At 37.0% G+C, this 20832-nt stretch overlaps 1 protein-coding gene across 2 annotated transcripts; it reads left to right on the forward strand.

Annotated features, from left to right (window-relative positions):
- The first annotated feature begins 382 nt into the window (after positions 1-382).
- Positions 383-20800, forward strand: pitpnb (phosphatidylinositol transfer protein, beta). Of its 2 annotated transcripts, XM_065263592.1 has the most exons (12): positions 383-448; positions 5158-5188; positions 7062-7207; positions 7967-8058; positions 9141-9148; positions 10352-10426; positions 10539-10622; positions 12484-12561; positions 12646-12756; positions 12926-13048; positions 15827-15914; positions 17973-20800. In XM_065263592.1, exons 1-11 carry the CDS (start codon positions 429-431, stop codon positions 15872-15874), a joined length of 816 nt encoding a protein of 271 aa, XP_065119664.1. In that variant the 5' UTR covers positions 383-428; the 3' UTR covers positions 15875-15914; positions 17973-20800. The 2 variants fall into 2 exon arrangements, with proteins under 2 accessions (XP_065119664.1, XP_065119660.1); XM_065263588.1 differs by lacking the exon at positions 15827-15914.
- Positions 20801-20832: the final 32 nt, after the last annotated feature.

Genomic DNA, 20832 nt, shown 5'->3' on the forward strand with positions numbered 1-20832 from the left:
TAATGTGTTAAATAGGATAACATTAAAACAATGTATAGGTGCATATAATTTTTATACAATTATTTGGTAGTAAAAGTTGTTTTTTGGTGCTGTATGATACAAGAAGACTTGTATGACACTTGTAGTGTATTTCAAAGTACAATGACACCATTACTATGGTACTACCACAGTCAATTTTGAAAAGGTAAAATCAATTGCATCAATACATTTCTCATTAAAATGTTGATTTTTTATATTGCAAACTTTACCATTTTAGCTGCTGTGCAGCCTTTTTTACTAAACAAACATATTTGGTACAGAATAAACTATAAACTGGCTATTATCAGAATCGAAACAAATCACAGGCTGTAGAGGGCGTCACCAAGTGCCTTGAGACGTAACCCGTGACGTCAGCAGGCCCGCACGCAGCCCTTACCGGTAGAAAGAAGATGGTGCTCATCAAGGAATAGTAAGTTCAAGTGAATAGATATATTTTTTAATAATTGTATAATCTTTAAATATTTTTTTCCCACTGTTAACGTTTTTATACGTTATTGAATTGTCTCGTTTTTTTATTTTGTGGGGAAAAAAAGACGCGCGAGAGTGTACTCGCTGCCGGGAAGTTCGCTAGACACCGGCTCGCGCTCGAGGCCCAGCTTTAGCATTAGCACGCTAGGCTTACCGTCTCCATTCAGTTTCAATGTACTCGTGCTAGCATAGCCGTTTAGCCGTCAAGATTTAACGACACCCAATCTGGTGGTTACCTCAGACTGTGGATAACACATTTATTTATTGTCGCAAAAAGTAACACGCTTGAACGCTACCATGTTCGTCATCACCAAAAATGTGAAATTGTGTCAAAAATAGCATTTTGGAGTATGTTATGATAACGCTTTTGATGGTAAAACCGCTTGAAAGTTTGGCAACTAACGTTATTGATCGGATCAGAGTTTAACGTTTTTTTGTGTGTGTGTGTTAATGTCTTTACCACAGTTGGACTGTCTGAATATCTTCTGTGTAAAACAACTCGTACAGATAAGTTAGTTGTTGTAGTGTCTGAATACACTTTCGCTCTCTTCATTTCCATATGGGGATTTTAACATGTTGATTTTTCAGGTTGTCCATACGAATGATTGAAAACTTAGCCTGCTAAAGCGTTTAATGAATTTATCACTGGTTAACATTATCGTCTGTTTTAACATCAAACGACGGTTCGCCCTATTAACCATTTAAGCTAATTATATTTACTTATGGTAAGTTTGCTATTTATAGACATTTTAGCCTATTTTGTACATTCACTGAAACCAACTTGGACTTAAACTTAAACGGTAACTTAAATGGTTAATGCCAAGGCCCGCAATAATTTATTTACACCCGATTCTTGTGTCCTGTCAGGTGTTGTCTTTCTATTCTCTTGAGATGTGGTTATCTAGTAAGGCTGTCATCTGTACACTAGGATATATGAGTCATGACATGAATGAAAACATCTAAGTTGAAGATAGTTTAGGCATAATTGTCAGATGGTATTGTATAATTCACATTTTCCAGTAACTTGGCTTATTTTAGGGCTGCAAAACGATTAATCGCGACTAGTAATATGTGTGTGTACTGTGTATAATAATGATGTATTGTATACAATTATATTACAAATATATACTTGCATCTGTGTGTATTTGTATATATACACATTATTATCATACACAGTGTACACACATATGTAAACTTTTATTTTGCAAATGATTAGTTCAATTGATCGATATGCAGCCCTAGACTATTTGAAGTATCTGAGCTTTTAGTTTTGTTAGAGGATGCAAATGAAAGTACCCTAGTGCATTCTGGGTAACTTCACTATCAGCAGAAATGCAACAGGTGTGCATGTGTTGTCATAGCGACTATATGCACGGTTAACTGGTGTTCTGACTGGTATCCATGACAGAGCAAACTTGGTAGAGTAACATGGTTAACAATGTACACATCCTCATAATGTCTGAGTCACATTGCGGTTTAAAGAGCATTTCAACCTCTTGAGGTTTTCTGGGGAGTTTCAGTGTTGAGTAATCCAGAAAACAGTGCCTGTCTTCCTGTGAGGATAGGTGGAAACGGTATTTCACCACTTTGATATTGCATCAGCTGATGACTCTTCAGTTGACGTTAATGTGATCATTTAATGTCGTCAGACTGTACTGTAATTACGGTATGTCATGTATATATCGCCCACTCTCTAGATACTGTTTTTAGCATTAGCCACATACGAGTCCTCCACTACCAGTGACTGACTAAGATATTACTAGCCAGGCTGTTTGGTCATATTCCCACAGTTTCACAGACAAGGCTTAAGGCTAGTCCTAGAGTAAAACACACATTTAGTTGTCCCATTTGAAAATAACTTGCACTGATCTTAAAATATGTCAGTGCCATTGATTCGTCACACCACAAACATCCTTTTCTAAGGCATGTATATAAAATATGCTTAAATCCTAATTTAACTAAGGCCTTAGTTCTGGCTTTAGCTAAGCCTTGTCTGTGAAACCAGGTCATTGTGTTTATAGGCCGATCATAGTGACTGATGGTGATATTTGTCATTGTGCTTTGATTGACAGCTAAACGTTATAAGATACACTGCTGCTGTCTTGATCGAAGAATGGAAATGAGATATAGATGAGACAGAGAAAGATGTGGAAGACGAAGACCGCTTCTGACTTAAAAATGCATAGTTCACGCAGAAATAAATGTTAGCACTTATTTAGTCACCTGTACGCCAGGTCGCCAACCTAGGTGTATATGACTTCCATTCTTCAGCCGTACACGTTTAGATTTGTATTAAATGCAGGGTTTCCCGTAGCACATTTCAGTTCAGGCGGCCCGCCTAAGCTTGGAAACCCTACCACCTTAACTAGATAGTCAAAAAAAAAAAATTTAGCTGCACAAAAGGCCGTGAGGTGCATCTCGTACAATAGCGCGTACGCGCTTCACACCGCAAGCAGGGACGCGCGCCACGCGTCCGAAATGAGAAAGACGTGGTCCGGACCGTCACTGTCTGGTGGATAACTACGTTAGCCAGTTGATAAAACATCTCGGAGAATAGGGCAGACACGCTTCACACCGCGAGCGTGCACGCGCGCGCGCCACATGGCCGAAATGAGATAAAGACGTGTTCCGTCATGTCTGGAGGATAGCCAGTTCATAAAACGCGTGTCCGTGAGAACTGTAAGTGGACTTATGTTTTGGGTTTATTTAAGCCTGTTATTGTATTAGTCTATAGTTCTTGCAAATTTAAAGTAAGTTAGCTAGTGATTTTGTTGTTTGAGCAACCTGCTAGCTAGGTGTCACATGCCTGTTGATTAGATATAATTGTTGACGGTCTTGGTCACGTTATTTATGTGCATTATTTACATGCTACAGGAGTTACACTCCTTTAAGATAATGTAATAATAAGTAGGAAATAATAATCAGTTTTTAAAATTTTTGCGCTATCTATCATCGTTCGCCTGACGTTTTACAACATCTGCTTTAGTTTGTGTTTATTAACCCTTTAGTTTCACTTCATCACACATCTATTCCCGTTAGAGCTAAAAACATTTAATTCATTAATAATCTAGTATGTGTTCATTTTCTGTCATAGTTTCTTCAAAATTAATTTTTTTTTTTGAGTGTTTTAAATAAAAATATTTTAACTTTCATCATGACGCCCCGCCCCTTTGATTGCCACACCCTCTGCCCCGCCCACTCGCCCAACCCTACCACCAAATTTTCTGCGGGAAACCCTGAAATGATAAACGGACTCTTCCTTGCTTTGTAATGGCATTGATTAGTGGGCAAATGATTGCAGCCCATTCATCATCAGAAAAAATACTCCAGTGGATTAATATATGTCAACAAAACGTTTGTGAGTGAAAAAGACTCGTATTTTGAGCTTATTTAGAGATTTATAAGTAACGTTTAAATATAAACGACACTGTAAGTTGTCTCTGATCTAAAATGGCGGCACGCAGGCTCCACGTTGATACGTAACATGATCATTGGTTCTTGCATGTCTTGTGCCTATGTGTTTTGTCATAATGCATATGACAAACGGTGGCTTAATTTTTGAGGGTACACGTTGCGAAACTCGTCACAATATGTATTTAGCTCGTCATGTGTGTGCTTCGTCATTTCAAAATATGTGTTCAGTGTGTCATGTGAACCATGTGCATCATGCTGCTTGTCAAAATAAGCGATAAAAGAGACACTAAACTTTGCCAGATACTAAATAAGGGCTCCAGACTAACTTTTTTCACTAGGAGCACAGTGGCTCCCAACTGAAAATTTTAGGGGCGCAACCAGAAAATTTAGGGGCACACACCGTAAATCAACATGCTAACCAAATATTCACATTTCTACTAATTTCCACTGTATTACTAATAAATACTTTAATGATAGATGCAGAAAGTACAATGTGCTGTTTCAAATTCAGTGTCACATTTTATTGTGTACTTTTGGAAAAAAAGGTCAAATTTACTTGTTGCACATGTGCAACTGGATTTAAAATTCAGTGGCACACTCTCAAATTTTAGGGGCAAAATGCCACCATTTGGGGGCAATCTGGAGCCCTGTAAATACGTTTTTACAGATGCTTAATCTCATGTGTAATCAGAGTTAAGTGTTAAGCGAGTGTCTTGTGAGTATTTTGTGATGGTGAGCGTCTCTTTTATCATAAACCTTTTTATAATAAACCATTTTGACAAGAAGCATGATCTAAATGATGCAACAAACACATCTTTTGACATGACAAGCAACACACATGACACTCCGAACACATATTTTGAATTCATGACCCTCGGAAGAGAAGTCATCGGTCGCCACTGATTCATAAACTAGATTCATATTAAACTAGATTCATAATTCACTACTACTGCAAATTGAGGACAAATAGTTCAAAGAATATTATTTTTAAGTAGTCTTTTGTAAAATTATAAATGTTAATAATTCCTGATCATTTTAAAGCATTCCTTGTGAATATAAATATCAGATTATTTCCAAAACAATAACCTGATCAAACATAGTTTTACAGCTAAACTGTTATATTTCACATATTTGATTGTTTGCATTACATTTTTATCCTCTTTTTGATAAATATTGCATTGTCTTAAATGTGAAGTTTTAATTTGTGTTACAATTTTGTTTCTTCTCTTCTTACAGTCGGGTGGTTTTACCCTGTTCAGTGGAAGAAGTGAGTACTGTTTTTTGATTACCTAGATACCTCCACCTGTCCTAACAAGTTAATATTTGAATGCAAATGCACAGTGTCACATTGTTGTTGATCTTACTCACTCACTTACTCTTAACTTTCGTTTTTGCGAATCTCTGTTTCACTATCAGACAGTTGTTTTTTTAACATGATGTTTCTCTGACGTTCCAGCATCGTATAAAATATTTGAGTGTTTTAAACAATTTTAGCGCAGGTTGGGTTTGATCAGAGACCTCATCCTCTGCGTGTTGAACATGTTTGCCCTCGGGGAACGTTTGAATCTCATGCAGCATTGATGTTTACTTGATTGGCATCGCTTGATATTTTGCTTCGTGGCTGTGGTTCATTCGTAGTACACAACACACACGCTACTATTGGAGAGATTTTTTGGCAGCTGTCAGTTTTTCAGCTATGTCTGTATGTCTGTGCATTAGCATTTAACATTAAATTGAGAGCTAATTTACATCAGTTTACAACTTTTTGTCTTTATGCACAGCTTAATGAATGCACAATCATGACATAAGTTAAAGTTAAATTAGATTAGTAGTAGTGATGCTTAACGATTAATCGTGATTAATCGTTAGCAGAATAAAAGTTTTTGTTTACATCATATGTGTGTGTGAACTGTGTATAATAACTTTGTATAAATAAATGTACACACATGCATGTATATGTTTTAGAAATGTTTACATGTGTATATACATTTGTATATTAATGTATAATTTATATTATATATAAATATAAATACTTAATATATACATTTTTTTTCTTAAAATTATACATGAATGTGTTCATATTTATATATATACATATTTATTATACACAGTTTACACACATATGTGATGCTAACAAAAACTTTTATTCTGCTAACGATTAATCGCGATTAATTGTTTAGCATCCCTAATTAGTAGTCCTGGGTTACATTTGATGTCACATTGCCATAAATCAAAGTCATATCCAGTTTTTTCCACATATAAAAGTGACCTAAATCTTGATTGAAAATATATTAATTTCTTCATGTCATTCAGAAACTGTCGCATGTAAGGAGGTGAATGAAAAGCCTGATTTGTGCCGGTGTAAATTTACCCAAAATATCTTAATGAATTTGCCTGTTAAACTATAATTATCTTCTTCAAAGGCTAGATTAACCGTTCATACATGCATACCGCTGTTTCCTATTTGCCTTTTATAAATCTTAGCTGTAAACGCCTCTAAGGCTTTAATCAGTCACACAATGCAAAGCTTTGTCTTAATATCTGAAGTGCTGGAGGAGACGTAATGTAATTACACAAGATCTGTTAAATACCCAAGAGACTTCACTGCATTTCTTTTAATACATCTATAGGGTCTCGTATCCATGTTTGGGATACTAACTATTGGCCAACATGACATTTTAGAGGCACAAGTATATGATCTGTTGGCATTTGCAGTGCAATAATGAAATAATGTTGGACATGAGTAGATTTTATCTGTCATGACTTCATTGGATTGTGAAAAGTAGGCTATGCTATTATTAGTGGTAGTTGCTGGTGGCAATCATCATTACCACTCATATTTAGGCCATAAAAACTGAACACTGTATTAAATATGAGTGTATAACTGCAAAGGTGAATTATACATCAAATTGTGCAGATCATCAATGACAGGCGTTGTTACTTTTCTAAATGATAGTTACATTGGTGTAAAATTTTTGTTATTTTACAAAGTGCTACATTTTTATGAAACGATTATGCAAACAAGCTGATGTGATAGAACAATGATAGATTTTTGGTCGAGCTATTTCTTAAAGGTTGCTTTTGATATACAAACGTCTAAGATCTGAGCTGCCATGAAACATATCTCATCTTTTCTGCAGTATCAAGTGGGCCAGCTGTTTTCTGTGGCTGAAGCCAGTAAGAATGAGACGGGCGGTGGTGAGGGCATCGAAGTGCTGAAGAACGAACCATACGAGAAAGATGGCGAAAAGGGACAATACACACACAAAATCTACCACTTAAAGAGGTAAGCGAGTAAAAACAGGCTGTTGTTTATTCTGCATGGCTTCACTTTGCTAATACTGTAAAACAGTTCTTTATCGTGAGATACAGTAAGGGCTGTCACGATTATAAAATTTGGCTGACGGTTAATTGTCTAATAAATTGTGACAATTATAAAAATTAATTGCCTGTTTGACTTTTAATTCATAGATTTTTTGTTTGTTCATGAAATCATTTTCACACATTGTTGTGATTATTTAAATTAAATCTTTGCCAGGTTTACCTGGCAGTTAATATTAATTCACATAACACATATTTGAAAATAATTATTTAAAATATATCTTTTCAAATATATATTTTCAAAAGCTGAAAAAAATCTCTACATTTGAAATTGCTGTTTTGAAGATGTTTGTTTTACCTGCCAATTCATACTGCTTATCAAAGTTTTGTTTTTCTATTGTATTAAATGGCTATGCAATGTATCGCGTTACACTGTCAGTCAAGGAGCGCCATTAGATACGGTCTTGTTTATACAGGCGCTGCAGCTCCCCCTTGTGTTTTTAAGAGAGAAATGCAATCATTGCAGTGATCTGAAATCATCACAATGAGGTCAATCAATTGCGATAAGACGATTATTTAATCATTGTGACAGCCCTAGTTCATACAGTCTATGAGATTAATAATATAATGTTTTGTAATTGATATATTTGTAAAGTGATTTGATGTTTGATTTGACTTTTTCTTTGGTTTTGCGTTAGCGCTCTCATGTTTTGTGTTTGTTCAGTAAAGTTCCAGGCTTTGTGAAGATGATCGCACCAGAGGGGGCTTTAGTTTTCCATGAAAAAGCCTGGAATGCTTATCCATACTGCCGTACTAGTGAGTGAATCACGGTCAAGCTCAATATCTTGCAATCCATTGTGTTTCGTTAAGTGTGCATCAGACAATATTAATGCATTACATATTGACACATTTTACGTGAACTGTGAGGTTTTTTTTTTTTGTGACATTTGTTTGTCTTTTTGTGAAGCGTTACAGTAGAAACATACTCTCTGCAAGTACTCCGATGCAAATGACTTTATTTAAAGGGGACATTTCACAAGACTCTTTTTTTTTAAAAACGTACGTGTCCCACTCCCCAGAGTACGTATGTAAAGTTTTAGCTCAAAATACCATATAAATAATTTACTATAGCATATTAATATTGCCACTTTGTAGTTATGAGCAAAAATGTGCTGTTTTGGGTGTTTCCTTAAAAATGCAAATGAGCTGATAATGCAAACACTGATCACCATAATGGTAGTTTGTTGAAATTGAAACTGAATTGTGCTGTCAATTATTTTCTGTCTCTCGCTCTTTCTCTGCACTAAATGGCAGTGCCGTGGTTGGATGGTGCAGATTAAGGGGCGGTATTATTTTAATAATATCCCTTTCTGACATCACAAGGGGAGCCACATTTCAGTGACCTATTTTTTCAGATGCTTGTAGAGAATGGTTTACCAAAACTAAGTTACTAGGTTGATCTTTTCACATTTTCTAGGTTGATAGAAGCACTAGGGACCCAAATTATACCAACTTTACTAGTTTAGTATACAAATTATACTAAACTTTAACATGGAAAGTCAGATTTTCATGATATGTCCCCTTTAACATGCGTTCATAGATTAAACCTCATTTCTTAAAGTCACAATAAAGTGACCTTAAAATCCCCCCCTCATAATTCATTGTGTACGATTAGTGTGAATTACGTTCTGACGTTTTGGAACGCAACAAGGTGTGAAATTGAGCTTGTGTATCCAGAATCATTTGTGTTCAAGTACTTGTGTATGAGAATATGGTTCAAGAGTTATAACCTTAAGTTGTTTGTGTTGGTCTATTTTGATGTGTTCAATAGGAATGTTTTCTGTGTCACCTGATTATTTTTCTCTTTTATTTTTGCATGCTGCTCCATATCTCTTCAGTTGTCACTGTAAGTACAAACCCTAGCTGTCCCTGTGTTGTCATTATGACTAGTGTACACTAAACAATCACTGCACGACTGTTTACTGTGTTATGCCTGCAGTTTATCCGTTTGAAGGGGTCATGACATGTTTTTTTTTATTATTGTTATGTTCTCTAAGGTGTACTTTGCTGAAAAACATACAAATTGAAGTAATTTATGACCTTTCCCACCCTGTTTTTCATTGCAACATTCCGATTTGTGTGTTTCCCATTTAAGAGCGTTCGGCCTGGCTCGGTGTCCCGCCCACTTCTATGATTGACAGCCTACATGATGCAGCTACTAAGCAGTTTCACTACAAATAGTCTTTTTAAGCACATTGTGGGTTGATTCATGTCACAGACACCCAAACAATCTCACAAGCATATAAAAGGAAGCATATAAATGAATCACTAGCGAAGACAGATATATCGTTCTCAGCTAGTGTGTACAAGCACAGCAACATTTTTACTCTTTTAAAGAGAATTAAAGATTAAGCGTATTTGATTTGCTGCGCTGACTAAAGTTTAGTAACTGAACACTAGTGGGTGCCTGATATTGTTGTTATCGAATGTTATCAACTATTCGATTAGTTGTTGCATCTCTAAACAGATCAAGGCTAAATTGATTCCTAATGTCATGACCCCTTTAAATGAAGTTTTGTTGATGCCAGAAGTGTAGCTAGTATACCCTATAAAGTATTTGGACACTTGGGTCACAATTAAAATCTCTGTCGTTTCATAACTAGTGATGCTGAAAGTGTTCTCACTTACTGAGCCATTTAAAATCAGGCTGGTATAAATGTGGATTTTTAGTATGAAGAATGACCACAGGTGTAGTAGACAAACATTTTTCTCTATGAGTGTCTAAATACTTTAATTTTGAACACCGTATCTGCTGCTTTATAGTAAAACCAAATTTGGGTTGGTTTTTTTGGGACCAATGTCCACATGAACCACCATAAATAAACCATTTTACTCAGATCTTGGACTACATCAAGTTTACTTCCTGTCTTGTAGGACTATGTTCCCATCAGTATTACTGCCAGTTTAAAAACATGTGGTTTGGAGCGCTGAAGAGATCTGATGTTTGTGCATTACATGTGCTGAAGGTCAACAGAGTGAAGTCATTTTTCCTGTTTGTGATGAAGCCCTGTTTCATGAATGTAAACATCACTCTCTCTCCTTTCCCCAGAACGAGTACATGAAAGATGACTTTATGATTAAAATCGAAACATGGCACAAACCTGACTTGGGCTCATTAGAGAACGTGAGTACGATGTTGTTTTGGTTGTCATTTGATCGAGATGTTTTGAATGCATCTGTAACCACATGCTTAAATCACCTGTATGTTTTCATATGATTTGTTATTTTGTGGTCAGGTACACGAGCTGGATCCCACCACCTGGAAAACTGTGGAGGTTGTGCACATTGATATAGCCGATCGCTCTCAAGTTGAACCTGGAGTGAGTTCACTGTACTTTACATTACATTAACCAATAGAAATGCTTAGATTTGTGACCTCAAGGTGACTTTGTCTTTCACTATTTACTCAAAGTACATCTTGAGCTTTGATTTCCAACTCTATACTGGTCATACATAGTGTTGCATAACGATTAATCGCGACTAATCTATACAAGTACTAGGGATGCACGATTAATTGCATGCGATTGTCACGCACATCTCATCAGTAAAGCCAGTCCCTTGATTAGTAATAAATCGCCATTAGCTGCTTTTAGCTGGAGCGGCATTTACTACACAGATCCGTACCTTTACTGACAAGAGGGTAAATATCATATTCATAATCGGAGGCGATTCATCCGCGATTAAGAATGCGATTAATCATGCTGCCCTAATAAGTACACACGCATGCATGTGTATATATTGAAAAATATATACATGTGTGTGTATATATACATTTTTATTTATAAATAATTTATATTATATACAAATATAAATACTTAATATATCAAAATATAATTTTAAGAAAAATATATTACATTTATGATTTATGATGTAAACAAAATATTTTATACTGTGAACAATTAGTTGTGATTAATCGTTGTGCAGCCCTAGACATGCAGTGATCTTAAATAAACTGCTGATGTTTTCCCTTTCCTTTTTATTTATAAATAATTTATATTATACACAAATATAAATACTTAATATATCATTTTAAGAAACAATATATTACATTTATGATGTAAACAAAATATTTTATTCTGTGAACGATTAGTCGCGATTAATCGTTGTGCAGCCCTAGACATGCAGTGATCTTAAATAAACTGCTGATGTTTTCCCTTTCCTTATTTTAATTTGCTTAACTCGGTCGTCTGATGCAAATATGTAAGGGCTTGTTCGCATTAGAGCTTCTGGTGGTGACCAAGTCTATTTGCCCTCTAAATTTGGTTTAGTCGGTTTGCCGTGTAAGGATACTACTGGGGTGTGAAGCCTATACTTTGCTAGTGATGGAAATTACTATTTAACAGTTAATACATTTAAAACTTGTTGGCAATTTGGGGTAATATTAGTCCAAAAAGCATGCACAGATGCACTCTTTAAAATTTGTTTATTATATTGCATATTTTGCAACTGTGTTTTGTGTAATACTAGATTAGGGTAAGTGACATGACAGTAGTTTTTGTGAACCGTTGAACTTCTCACCCTATATTACTTGTGGCTCGCTAGTTTCCCCAAAAGGCTTTTATCTCAGGTACGTCTGCTACCAGTGCGGAAATATCTAAACGGGGATACTCCGAACCCCTGCTTTTCTTAATCGTTCCAGACGTTCGTTCTTTCTTCTGGTTAAGAGGGTCCATTATGGTTGTCTCTGCATGAAAACTTGATCCTTGAGATCAAACAGACTGGTACCGTCCACCAGATGACAAGCACACTGTGTCAGACATCAGCTGCTTTGAATAAATCCAAATGCTCTTCTCGCATGTTTCCATGTGACCTCATTTTGGCAGTGTGCCGGGAGCATAAATACAGTTTAGTGCCGTAGTGTGTTGACTAGAATGGGCGTATCAATGAAAAGTCTTAAACGCCCACTCTTCATTTTTTGGGTGACCCTTCTCAGTCCAGTTGGGCATTTAAGTGTCTGCTGTTGTTGTTGTTGTTAGGCCTGGAACACATTTTCACATCGTTTCTTTAATGACCTAAGTGGATCAGACCTGGTTTGGGTTAATCCCTCTTACCATATGTTCACAGTACAGATCGTTGAGGTTTTAGAGATTAAATGGTGGGGTACAGATGTGCCGCCAGTGAATTCACACCCGTGCAGTGAATCTTTACTCATTTACACTGTTGTTCTCCTTTGTGTCCCAGGACTATAAACAGAATGAAGACCCTGCCATCTTTCATTCAGAGAAAACAGGCAGAGGACCTTTAGGACCAGACTGGAAGGTGAGAGCCATTATTGCATCTTCAGACATCTTCAATTTACAAGTTGGTTCCCTTTAAAACCGTTTTGTGTTTGTGCCTGAACAGAAAGAGCTGTTGGCTAAACCAGACTCCCCTCGTATGTGTGCGTACAAACTAGTCACTGTCAAGTTTAAGTGGTGGGGCCTTCAAACCAAAGTAGAAAACTTCATCCACAAGGTAAAGAAAAAAAGCATGATCTTTCAATGTCCCACAATATTTTGTGTCGATATGTTTTTTATGGCTGATATTGAGAAAGCTGCAAACTATAATGATTGTATTTATGATTCTTAAAATATGAAGTAAAGGCATGATAATCCACTGACCTCTATATCTTCTTCATTTGCAGCAAGAAAAAAGAATCTTCACCAACTTCCACCGTCAGCTTTTCTGTTGGATTGACAACTGGGTGGAGCTCACCATGGAGGACATCCGCCGGATGGAGGAGAAGACACAGAGGGAGCTGGAGGAGGTCAGTACAATAATCTAATGTAAAATGTTTGACGATTTTTCTTCCATTGCTTTGTTTGTACCATCAACAAACATTTTCTTTTTTTGTACTTAAAAGTAGGGCTGCGCGGTATTTATACAATAACTTGCTGGATAGTGCGATATACAATACAGTAATGCTTTATGGTTGTAAAATATATCTTATAATAATAAAAATAAAATGTATTTAAAAACTGGACAACATATGTTTTACAATGTGAAACGTTCCATTTTTAAGTACATAACTTTGAAGGATTAAAATTGTTCAGTTATTGCAAACTATTGCGATGTGCGTGCTTACAATATCCCACTGGCTTTCGTATATCTTGCAGTGCTACTTAACAGTTGTAAAATTTGTCAGCGGGTTTTTTTACTTAACAGTAGAGCTGCGCGGTATTTAACATGGTTCCAATATGCGATAACTTGCACAATGTGGTATGCGATACAGTAATGCTTTAAGTTTGTAAAATCTACTTTAATAATAATAATAAAATATTTTTAAAAACTAGACAACATTTTACCCTTTTCAGCTTCTTAACTTTTTTAAGTATTCAAATAGTTTAGTTATTGCCAACTATTGCGATATGTGTACCGCTATGTGCATTCTTGCAATATTTCACTAGTTTTGGTATGTCTTGCAGCCCTACTTGATAGTTTTCTCTACTCATTAAACCGCTAAATAGTCCCTCCAACGTGATTATGCGATCGCATAATTCCATGCATAATCAGCCAAAGTCTGCATATTTATGTGAGGGATGCATTTTTTTAAATACACCACACTTTCGCCTCAAAAATTGCAGATTTTCACGCGCAAAATATGCGGGGCTTGCATTTTCGTAGCAAGAAGTCATATATATGTTAGTAGAAAGTAAAAAAATGTTGCATTTACTTCACACAAGCGCAGCCATGCCCCCTGTTGCCATGGGAACGTAAAAAAGTGATGTAATTACGCAACGTGAACATCATTGAATGAGAACAGGGTTTTGGGGAATCAACTTTATCTTATTTTCATCCAACCGCAGTTTTTGCGAGTTCCCGCCAATTTTGCGAGTTCCCGCCAATTTTGCGAGTTCCCGCCAATTTTGCGAGTTCCCGCCAATTTTGCGAGTTCCCGCCAATTTTGCGAGTTCCCGCCAATTTTTATATTCCATAGCATTTTTTGATGAAAACGTGCCACAAGATCAAGGACTTCACGCAACAATCAAAAAAAAAAAACACTGGATGGACGAGCTAAAGCAGAACGCTTTTATGACATCAAAAAGTTGCACACTTCAGCTTTAACTACACTTGATTCATTAGACTCATTTAAAGTCTTGCAAAATATTCATTTTAAAGTGGTCGCATTTTCAAGCAAAAAATGTGTAATTCAGTAGCAGGACATCGCGCTAATAAATGAAAATTCAGAAAGCAGCGCACTGAAATATATTTACAGAAGACACAGAAAACCCTGTACATCAGTCTGAAGTGAACATCTGGTTGGGTTTTACAGCGTAACGCTAGGCGTTTATATGTGGAATAAAAAATTTAGTACCTGGGATATTAGCACCAGGAGTCATTATTTGACCGTAGCCCTAAACACACTGAATTCTGGACATTATAGAAAGGGTTACAGATTTAAGTTATATTGGTGGGTTTTTCCACCGGTCACTCCTGGCAGCTTTCTCATAATCTCTATTTTCAGTGGTGTTTGTGTTGAACGCGTCCCAGCTGAAGTGTATAGCATTTGGCCCGGTTTCTTTCCTCTGCTCGGTAAATGCGACGATCCAACTGCACGCGGCTCTTCCAAACTCTGACACGCTCTGCGATCGTTTTCAGCACGCAGCCAAAAAAAACCACAAACCCTTCAGTGCCTGGGAAATATCGATCAATACGCTCTCCTCCAGGTCCCGCAGGCGTGCTAGCTTATTACTTTTATTCTTCAGCCGCAGTTGGCCAAAACCAATAAAGTGATTCCTAACCCGTCAACCTATCAGTCATATTATAAGTTAAATCTTTCTTCTAAACTAGTTAATCAACATCTGTTATTGCCTTCAGATTTAAAAGCTGAACAAGCCCTATAAGCAGTAAAACTTATATTAGAAAACAGTTTTTTTAAGCGGCTGCTATCCGATTGCCAAGCAGAAAGTATGTTTTTGACTAATATTTGATGAATCGCATTTACTTTGGCTTTGCTGCTCTTGACATAAAGATTCCAGGGTATATATATATATATATTTTTTTTTCAACCCTTTTATGGAAATAGTGAATGTTTTTAATGATGATGTCAAAGTTAACCCATTCAGTTCCTCAGCATTGACAGTAGTCACAGCTATATCCAGGTCATATTTCACATCCAAATAATATCATTTTTTTTCTTCACTATATAAACAGTACAGACCTGGTCAGATTTATTGGCACCATGAGTAAATATAATGAAAGAAAGCTGTGAAAATAAACCTGCGTTGTTTATTTAATCCAACCCTTATTCACAAAACAGTGTCCAATTTTTGTCATTTTACCTCAATGAAATGCTGGATGAATTTTTTGAATGAAAGATCAAAATAAACAATACTTGGATTATTTCCACCCTCTTTTTGCTATGGGTGCCAGTAATTCTCACCAGGAATTTGTTCCTATTGGTTTTGGGCTAAAATATGACCTAAATATTTCTTTGAGAATGATCTAAATATGCTTTCCTTGTTCTGTTATTGGCTGGTTTAATGTTTTCCAGGTGGACACCAGTAAGTGATCAGGTTGCATTTAACCACATGTTCTGTTTTAGATGCGTCAGAAGGGCAACGTACGAGGAACGACCGCAGCTGAGGAGTAGCCCAAACCTTTTAGTAACACATGACAGGTGGAGTGACTTTGTAAGTCTCGCCGGAGGAGAGGTGGCCGTTCTTCCTTTTAACACTCGCACACTAACCCATCACTTTACTGCCTCCATTCCAGCTAGCCACAACTAACTTACTAACCAACTTCTGCCGTTCTTCTTGTCCTGGCTGACGTGTGGATGAATGTAACCCGAGTTAAAGCGTTAGTGGTTTCAGACAGACTCTTGGCTGAACCGCCCAATAGCATTCACTCCGGCCAGAGGAAAATAGTGCCTCGACGGCCCAAATTAAAAACAGGTGTTAGTCGCTCCCTAAAGTGGGCTCATCTGATAGATCTAATGGTTGTAGGCGGCAGTTGAAAGGTAAAAGAGCTTTTTTGGGCAGGGATAAACTGGCTCGCTCGCCGCTGCTGGCCAACGGCTGTTGATCGTCGCTCAAAATGGTGGCAGGCTGTGATGTTTACCGAATCTGCTGTGTTTCCATCATACACCATCGTTTTTTGGAGCGCTCACGTTTTAAAAGCAATAGTTGAAAAATTCTGTCATTTGCTTTTCCTTATGTCGTTCCAAACCCCATATGACTTTCCTCTGTGGAACATGAGATGTTTTTGCATTGTTTTTTTCCATGCAACTAAAGAGTATTATGACCAAGGCCTGTCAGGGTTGATAACAGCGGTCCTGATGATTTGTGCACTTTAAATGCAGTCTTTTGAAGGCATATGCTTGCTTTTGTGCAGAATAGGTCGAAATATTTGTAAATCGTTCCCTCTTAGCTCTCAAATCGTATCCGGTTTCAAATATATTCAAATATGCGTTGTGCCAGGTTAATGGCATTGGTTCATAGGCGTCGCCTTGCCTTTTATGTTCCACATTAGAAGGAAACTCAGATCGGAACAATATGAGGAAAAGTAAATAATGACAGAATCTTATTCCCTAAATCTTTTCTTATTTGTGGCTCAATCAAAGTCTTGCTCTTTTTCTGGGGGGGGGGTTTATTTCATGTGTCATGTTTGGCTTTATTGGACCTCTTTCAAAGTAGCTTGAGTCTTTTCTGTTCGTCTCTGTGCTTTATATGGACTTCATTTTATAGACTTTCTTCTCGAGAGGAATTCTGCGTCTACGGAGAGTCGGAGCACAGCCGCTTCAGATTTGCGTGTTGTTCTCCCTCCCCCTGCGCTTGGCTTTGCCGCGGAACGTTCTGGAAGCGATGAGACTCCTCCGACGGTCTTTCCAGGCGTCTCTGCCCAAATCTTTTTTCCCATCATTTCTCTCCATCGCCCCATTTGTTCTTCTTGCTGTGTTCTTGGTTTCTAATCACCACTTTTGTGTTTGTTGATTTTTCCAGAGTGTGTTTGTAATTTGCATGTGTGTTCCTGCGCTCTTTGATTGGAGCGATCGTGCATGTGTATGTGCGAGAGTTAAATAACTACAGTATTTCCTCACCAGTGTTGCATCCGGGCACGGCACAACGTTTCCAACGCCCAGTGATGCCGCTCTCCAGCTGATAAACATCAAGCACCAACAAAATGTCTTGCGCCTGTGACTGGTTAAAACAAAAAGTCAGATTAAAAGAATGTTTAAAGTTAAATACAAGTTAAGATTTATCAAAAGCATCTGTGATCACAGACAATAGTTGAAACTCATCCTCAGTTAACACAATCATCTACTGTTAACTTATGTAAACATGTACAAAATGTTTGATGAACCGTCTTGAGGCTCCATGCCTTGATCTGTAGATTTCTTACGTAAGGCATTACTCAAAATCTAAACTGAGGGATGCTTTAAATCTTGTCTGTGTGATCAATATTTGATTAAACTTGAGACAATTGCACATATCAGATAAAGCAAAAATGATAGGAAATAATGACGTGACCAAACAAATATCATGTTGGCACCTGGTTAAAACCACACCTCAGATTATGTATAATCACTCGCTTTATAGATGCAAATAATTTTTGTCACTTTGTGTCGTGCCTGGGTTAGGACACGGTGTAATGCAAGAATTCAATTTATTGTAATTCACGTTGATTTGTATTTTAAGTCATCTTCAGTTACGCCACATTCGTAAGAGTAATGTTTTTCCTCTCTTTCTCAGCTTCGTAAAACCGGTCAGGTTCGAGGCACCAGCGCTGCTCACGAACAATAAGACAAAACTAAAGAATCCAACCACAACGACGCTTGACGAGACATCACCGCATCCAAACAACCCGGCCAATGGGGGCGCTGTCCTCCACCAGACTGAAGAATGACACAATGATCGGTAGTACCGAACGACACGCCTGCCTCAGGGCGGACACCGTTTACGCTGGATGAGATTTCGCCTGTTTTTTTGAACCGTAGAGAATCTCAGGCAGGTTTATTACACTGACTATTACCAATTTGTAAGGTTAAAGTATTGCTGTATGATTGTGTTATTCTGTTTCAGAAAAAAATCATAATTTGGCAGGCATTGGACCAATTACTTTTTGTTGTTGTTGTTGTCATTTTTGTTGTTGTTTGTTATATCAGTTTAGATTTTTTTTTTGCATCATGATCTATTCTGTTCAATCTTTCTCCCCAGATAAAAGCACTTCTGTCCGTTTAATTTTTACATTTGCATTCGTTGTATCCGCAAAGTCCTGCCTGTCATATCTTGTTTTTCTAGATGTTATGCTATTGCACACTTGGAAATACAGGGGCTTTGCATGAGCTCAGGCATGTTAGTGGCTGTTTTCGAGAATGCCTCCACGTTCTCGGACAGACCCCTTCATATGACAAAAAGCTCTCAGGACTCTTCAGATAAATGTGGTTAACCTCCAGACTAATTACCAGAGCCATTGCCACTGCTGCTTTTCTAGAGCTGCGAAGTGCTTTTATATTGCTAATCTACCTGTAACGCTCCCAGGGTTCCCACGCTTACGGAAAACCTGGAAATATCAGGGAAAGCTGTGATTTCCAGACCCGAACATCATGGCGAATATAAATTATTTTAGCTCTGAAATAGTTTGCTGCTTATTGTGAGTGCAACCTCTTGAAAATAGGTTTTAAAGATCTTTATCCAGTAATCGTGTATGTGTGGAATGTCATGTTCGGAAAGGTGTGGGATCCACCTGAATGTGTGCATAGATGCCTGTTCTCCTGTCAACCTAGAATGAACTTTTAAAAATGCATTAAATGACACTTGATCTTTATCGAGTCGAGCGAGGATCTAATTTTCAGGTAGATAAAGGGTTTGGGTCTTTCTGGCCTCTTCATTTCTCACAGACATGCACCAGCTCAGATCAGCAAAAAAAGAGCATTTGATGTTTGCGTTAGCCTTTCCTGATGCTGAACATGATGTTCAGGGCTGTTTTATCTTCATTTAGATTTGTCTGTCATAATAAAAGGACTTTAAGCTTTTAAAGTGCACCACATGTACGGTTCTTTGTCCTAGTTTTTCTAGTTGCAAACCGAGAGCACTGGCAAAATGTAATTTGATTTCATTTTTATCATGGCCAGTGTGTTTGCAATTATTTTAATGGTCTTGGTTTCTTCAGGCGATTGGAGTTTGCACCATTGGAGTCAAACTTGTGCCTGATGTCTGTTCTTATTATTAGCAACATCTCTGAGTGATTCCTATAGTGCACATTTGAGATAGTTTAGAGTATGGATTGGGGCTCGAGACTTCCTCCTCACTTTTTTATAGACTTAACATATTTCCCCGTATTATAAGGTCCACAAATGTTCACGTAGTCCTTCGGCACGTCACGATTTGACGGTATGCTAGCTCAGAAGTCTATTAATTTATTCACATACAGACTATTTCTCTTGTACCAAACGCGTCTGTTTTCTGTCTCCTCAGAGTCGTGGGTCTTCTGATGGCGTTCTGTTAGCAGGAAGTCAGAATGTTTTGATCTCTCAATCATAATTGAACAATCAGTGCACTGATGTCTGTGTTTACTTACATACGTGTACAAAATACTGTCTTGAATTTCAGGATGTGTGGTTTACGTTTGTATGCATATACGTGACTTTTAGGATAGCAGGTCATGTGGGTGGGCAAGGTTTCAGATGCAATGAATGAATCAATGTAGAGAATTTACTGTTTTTCTTGGGAATTACACAATACTGTTTGTTTTTCTGATCGTCGAAAATCAGGGGAAATAGTGAATGTACAACGGTGTGATTTTTGCAGCTTTTGAATTATAAAAATTAACAGTATATCTAATTAATTTTGACACCTGTCTTACTTTTCTGTCTTTCTGATTGTTCACAATGAAAACTGGAGAGGTAGTGTCTGAATTCAACAGGGATATGGTCACTACAAACCTGGAAAATAAAGGGAATGTTACAATTGTAATCTTTAGGATCGTAAGAGTCATGGAGTTAAAATTATGTCAATTACATTTTCTCTAGTAAATAAAAAATAAGTACAAGGATTTGCTCTTCGCAGATGTAATATCTATAAAAATACTTGCCTGGTAATCACAAACACGTGAAGATTAATTGGTTAAATGTGTGGGAGACCTGGTTACAACTTAATTTTATTACTGCACTTTTAATTTTGAGCCACTGAAGGTTTATGGTCGCATAATGTACTTTAAAGTTAATCTAAATTTCTCCCTAGTGAGTCTGTATCTGACAATACCGCTAGATGGCACTGTTCCTCTTTGCCAAATTAACAGGTTAAATGGTTATGAAAGGTGGACAGAAACTAACCAAACCATTATTTTGTATTCCATGTATTATTCTAGTATTAGTTTAAATTCTGCACTTATATCTAGTAAAATTATTCATATATTATCAAATATTTGAATGTAACTGTAATGGGTTGAATTATTTTATATTGTAGTGGTTTTAATCTGGTATTTTTACTACTTAACTACTAAATCACTGGCATTTTGAAAAGCTTTTGGTGCATGGATAAATAAATTGATCATCGATTCAGTAATAACATTGTTGACACTGACGATGTTCAATATTTGTGTTATTTGTCA

Source organism: Paramisgurnus dabryanus, chromosome 10, assembly GCF_030506205.2.
Source record: "Paramisgurnus dabryanus chromosome 10, PD_genome_1.1, whole genome shotgun sequence".
Classification (NCBI taxonomy): Eukaryota; Metazoa; Chordata; class Actinopteri; order Cypriniformes; family Cobitidae; genus Paramisgurnus; species Paramisgurnus dabryanus.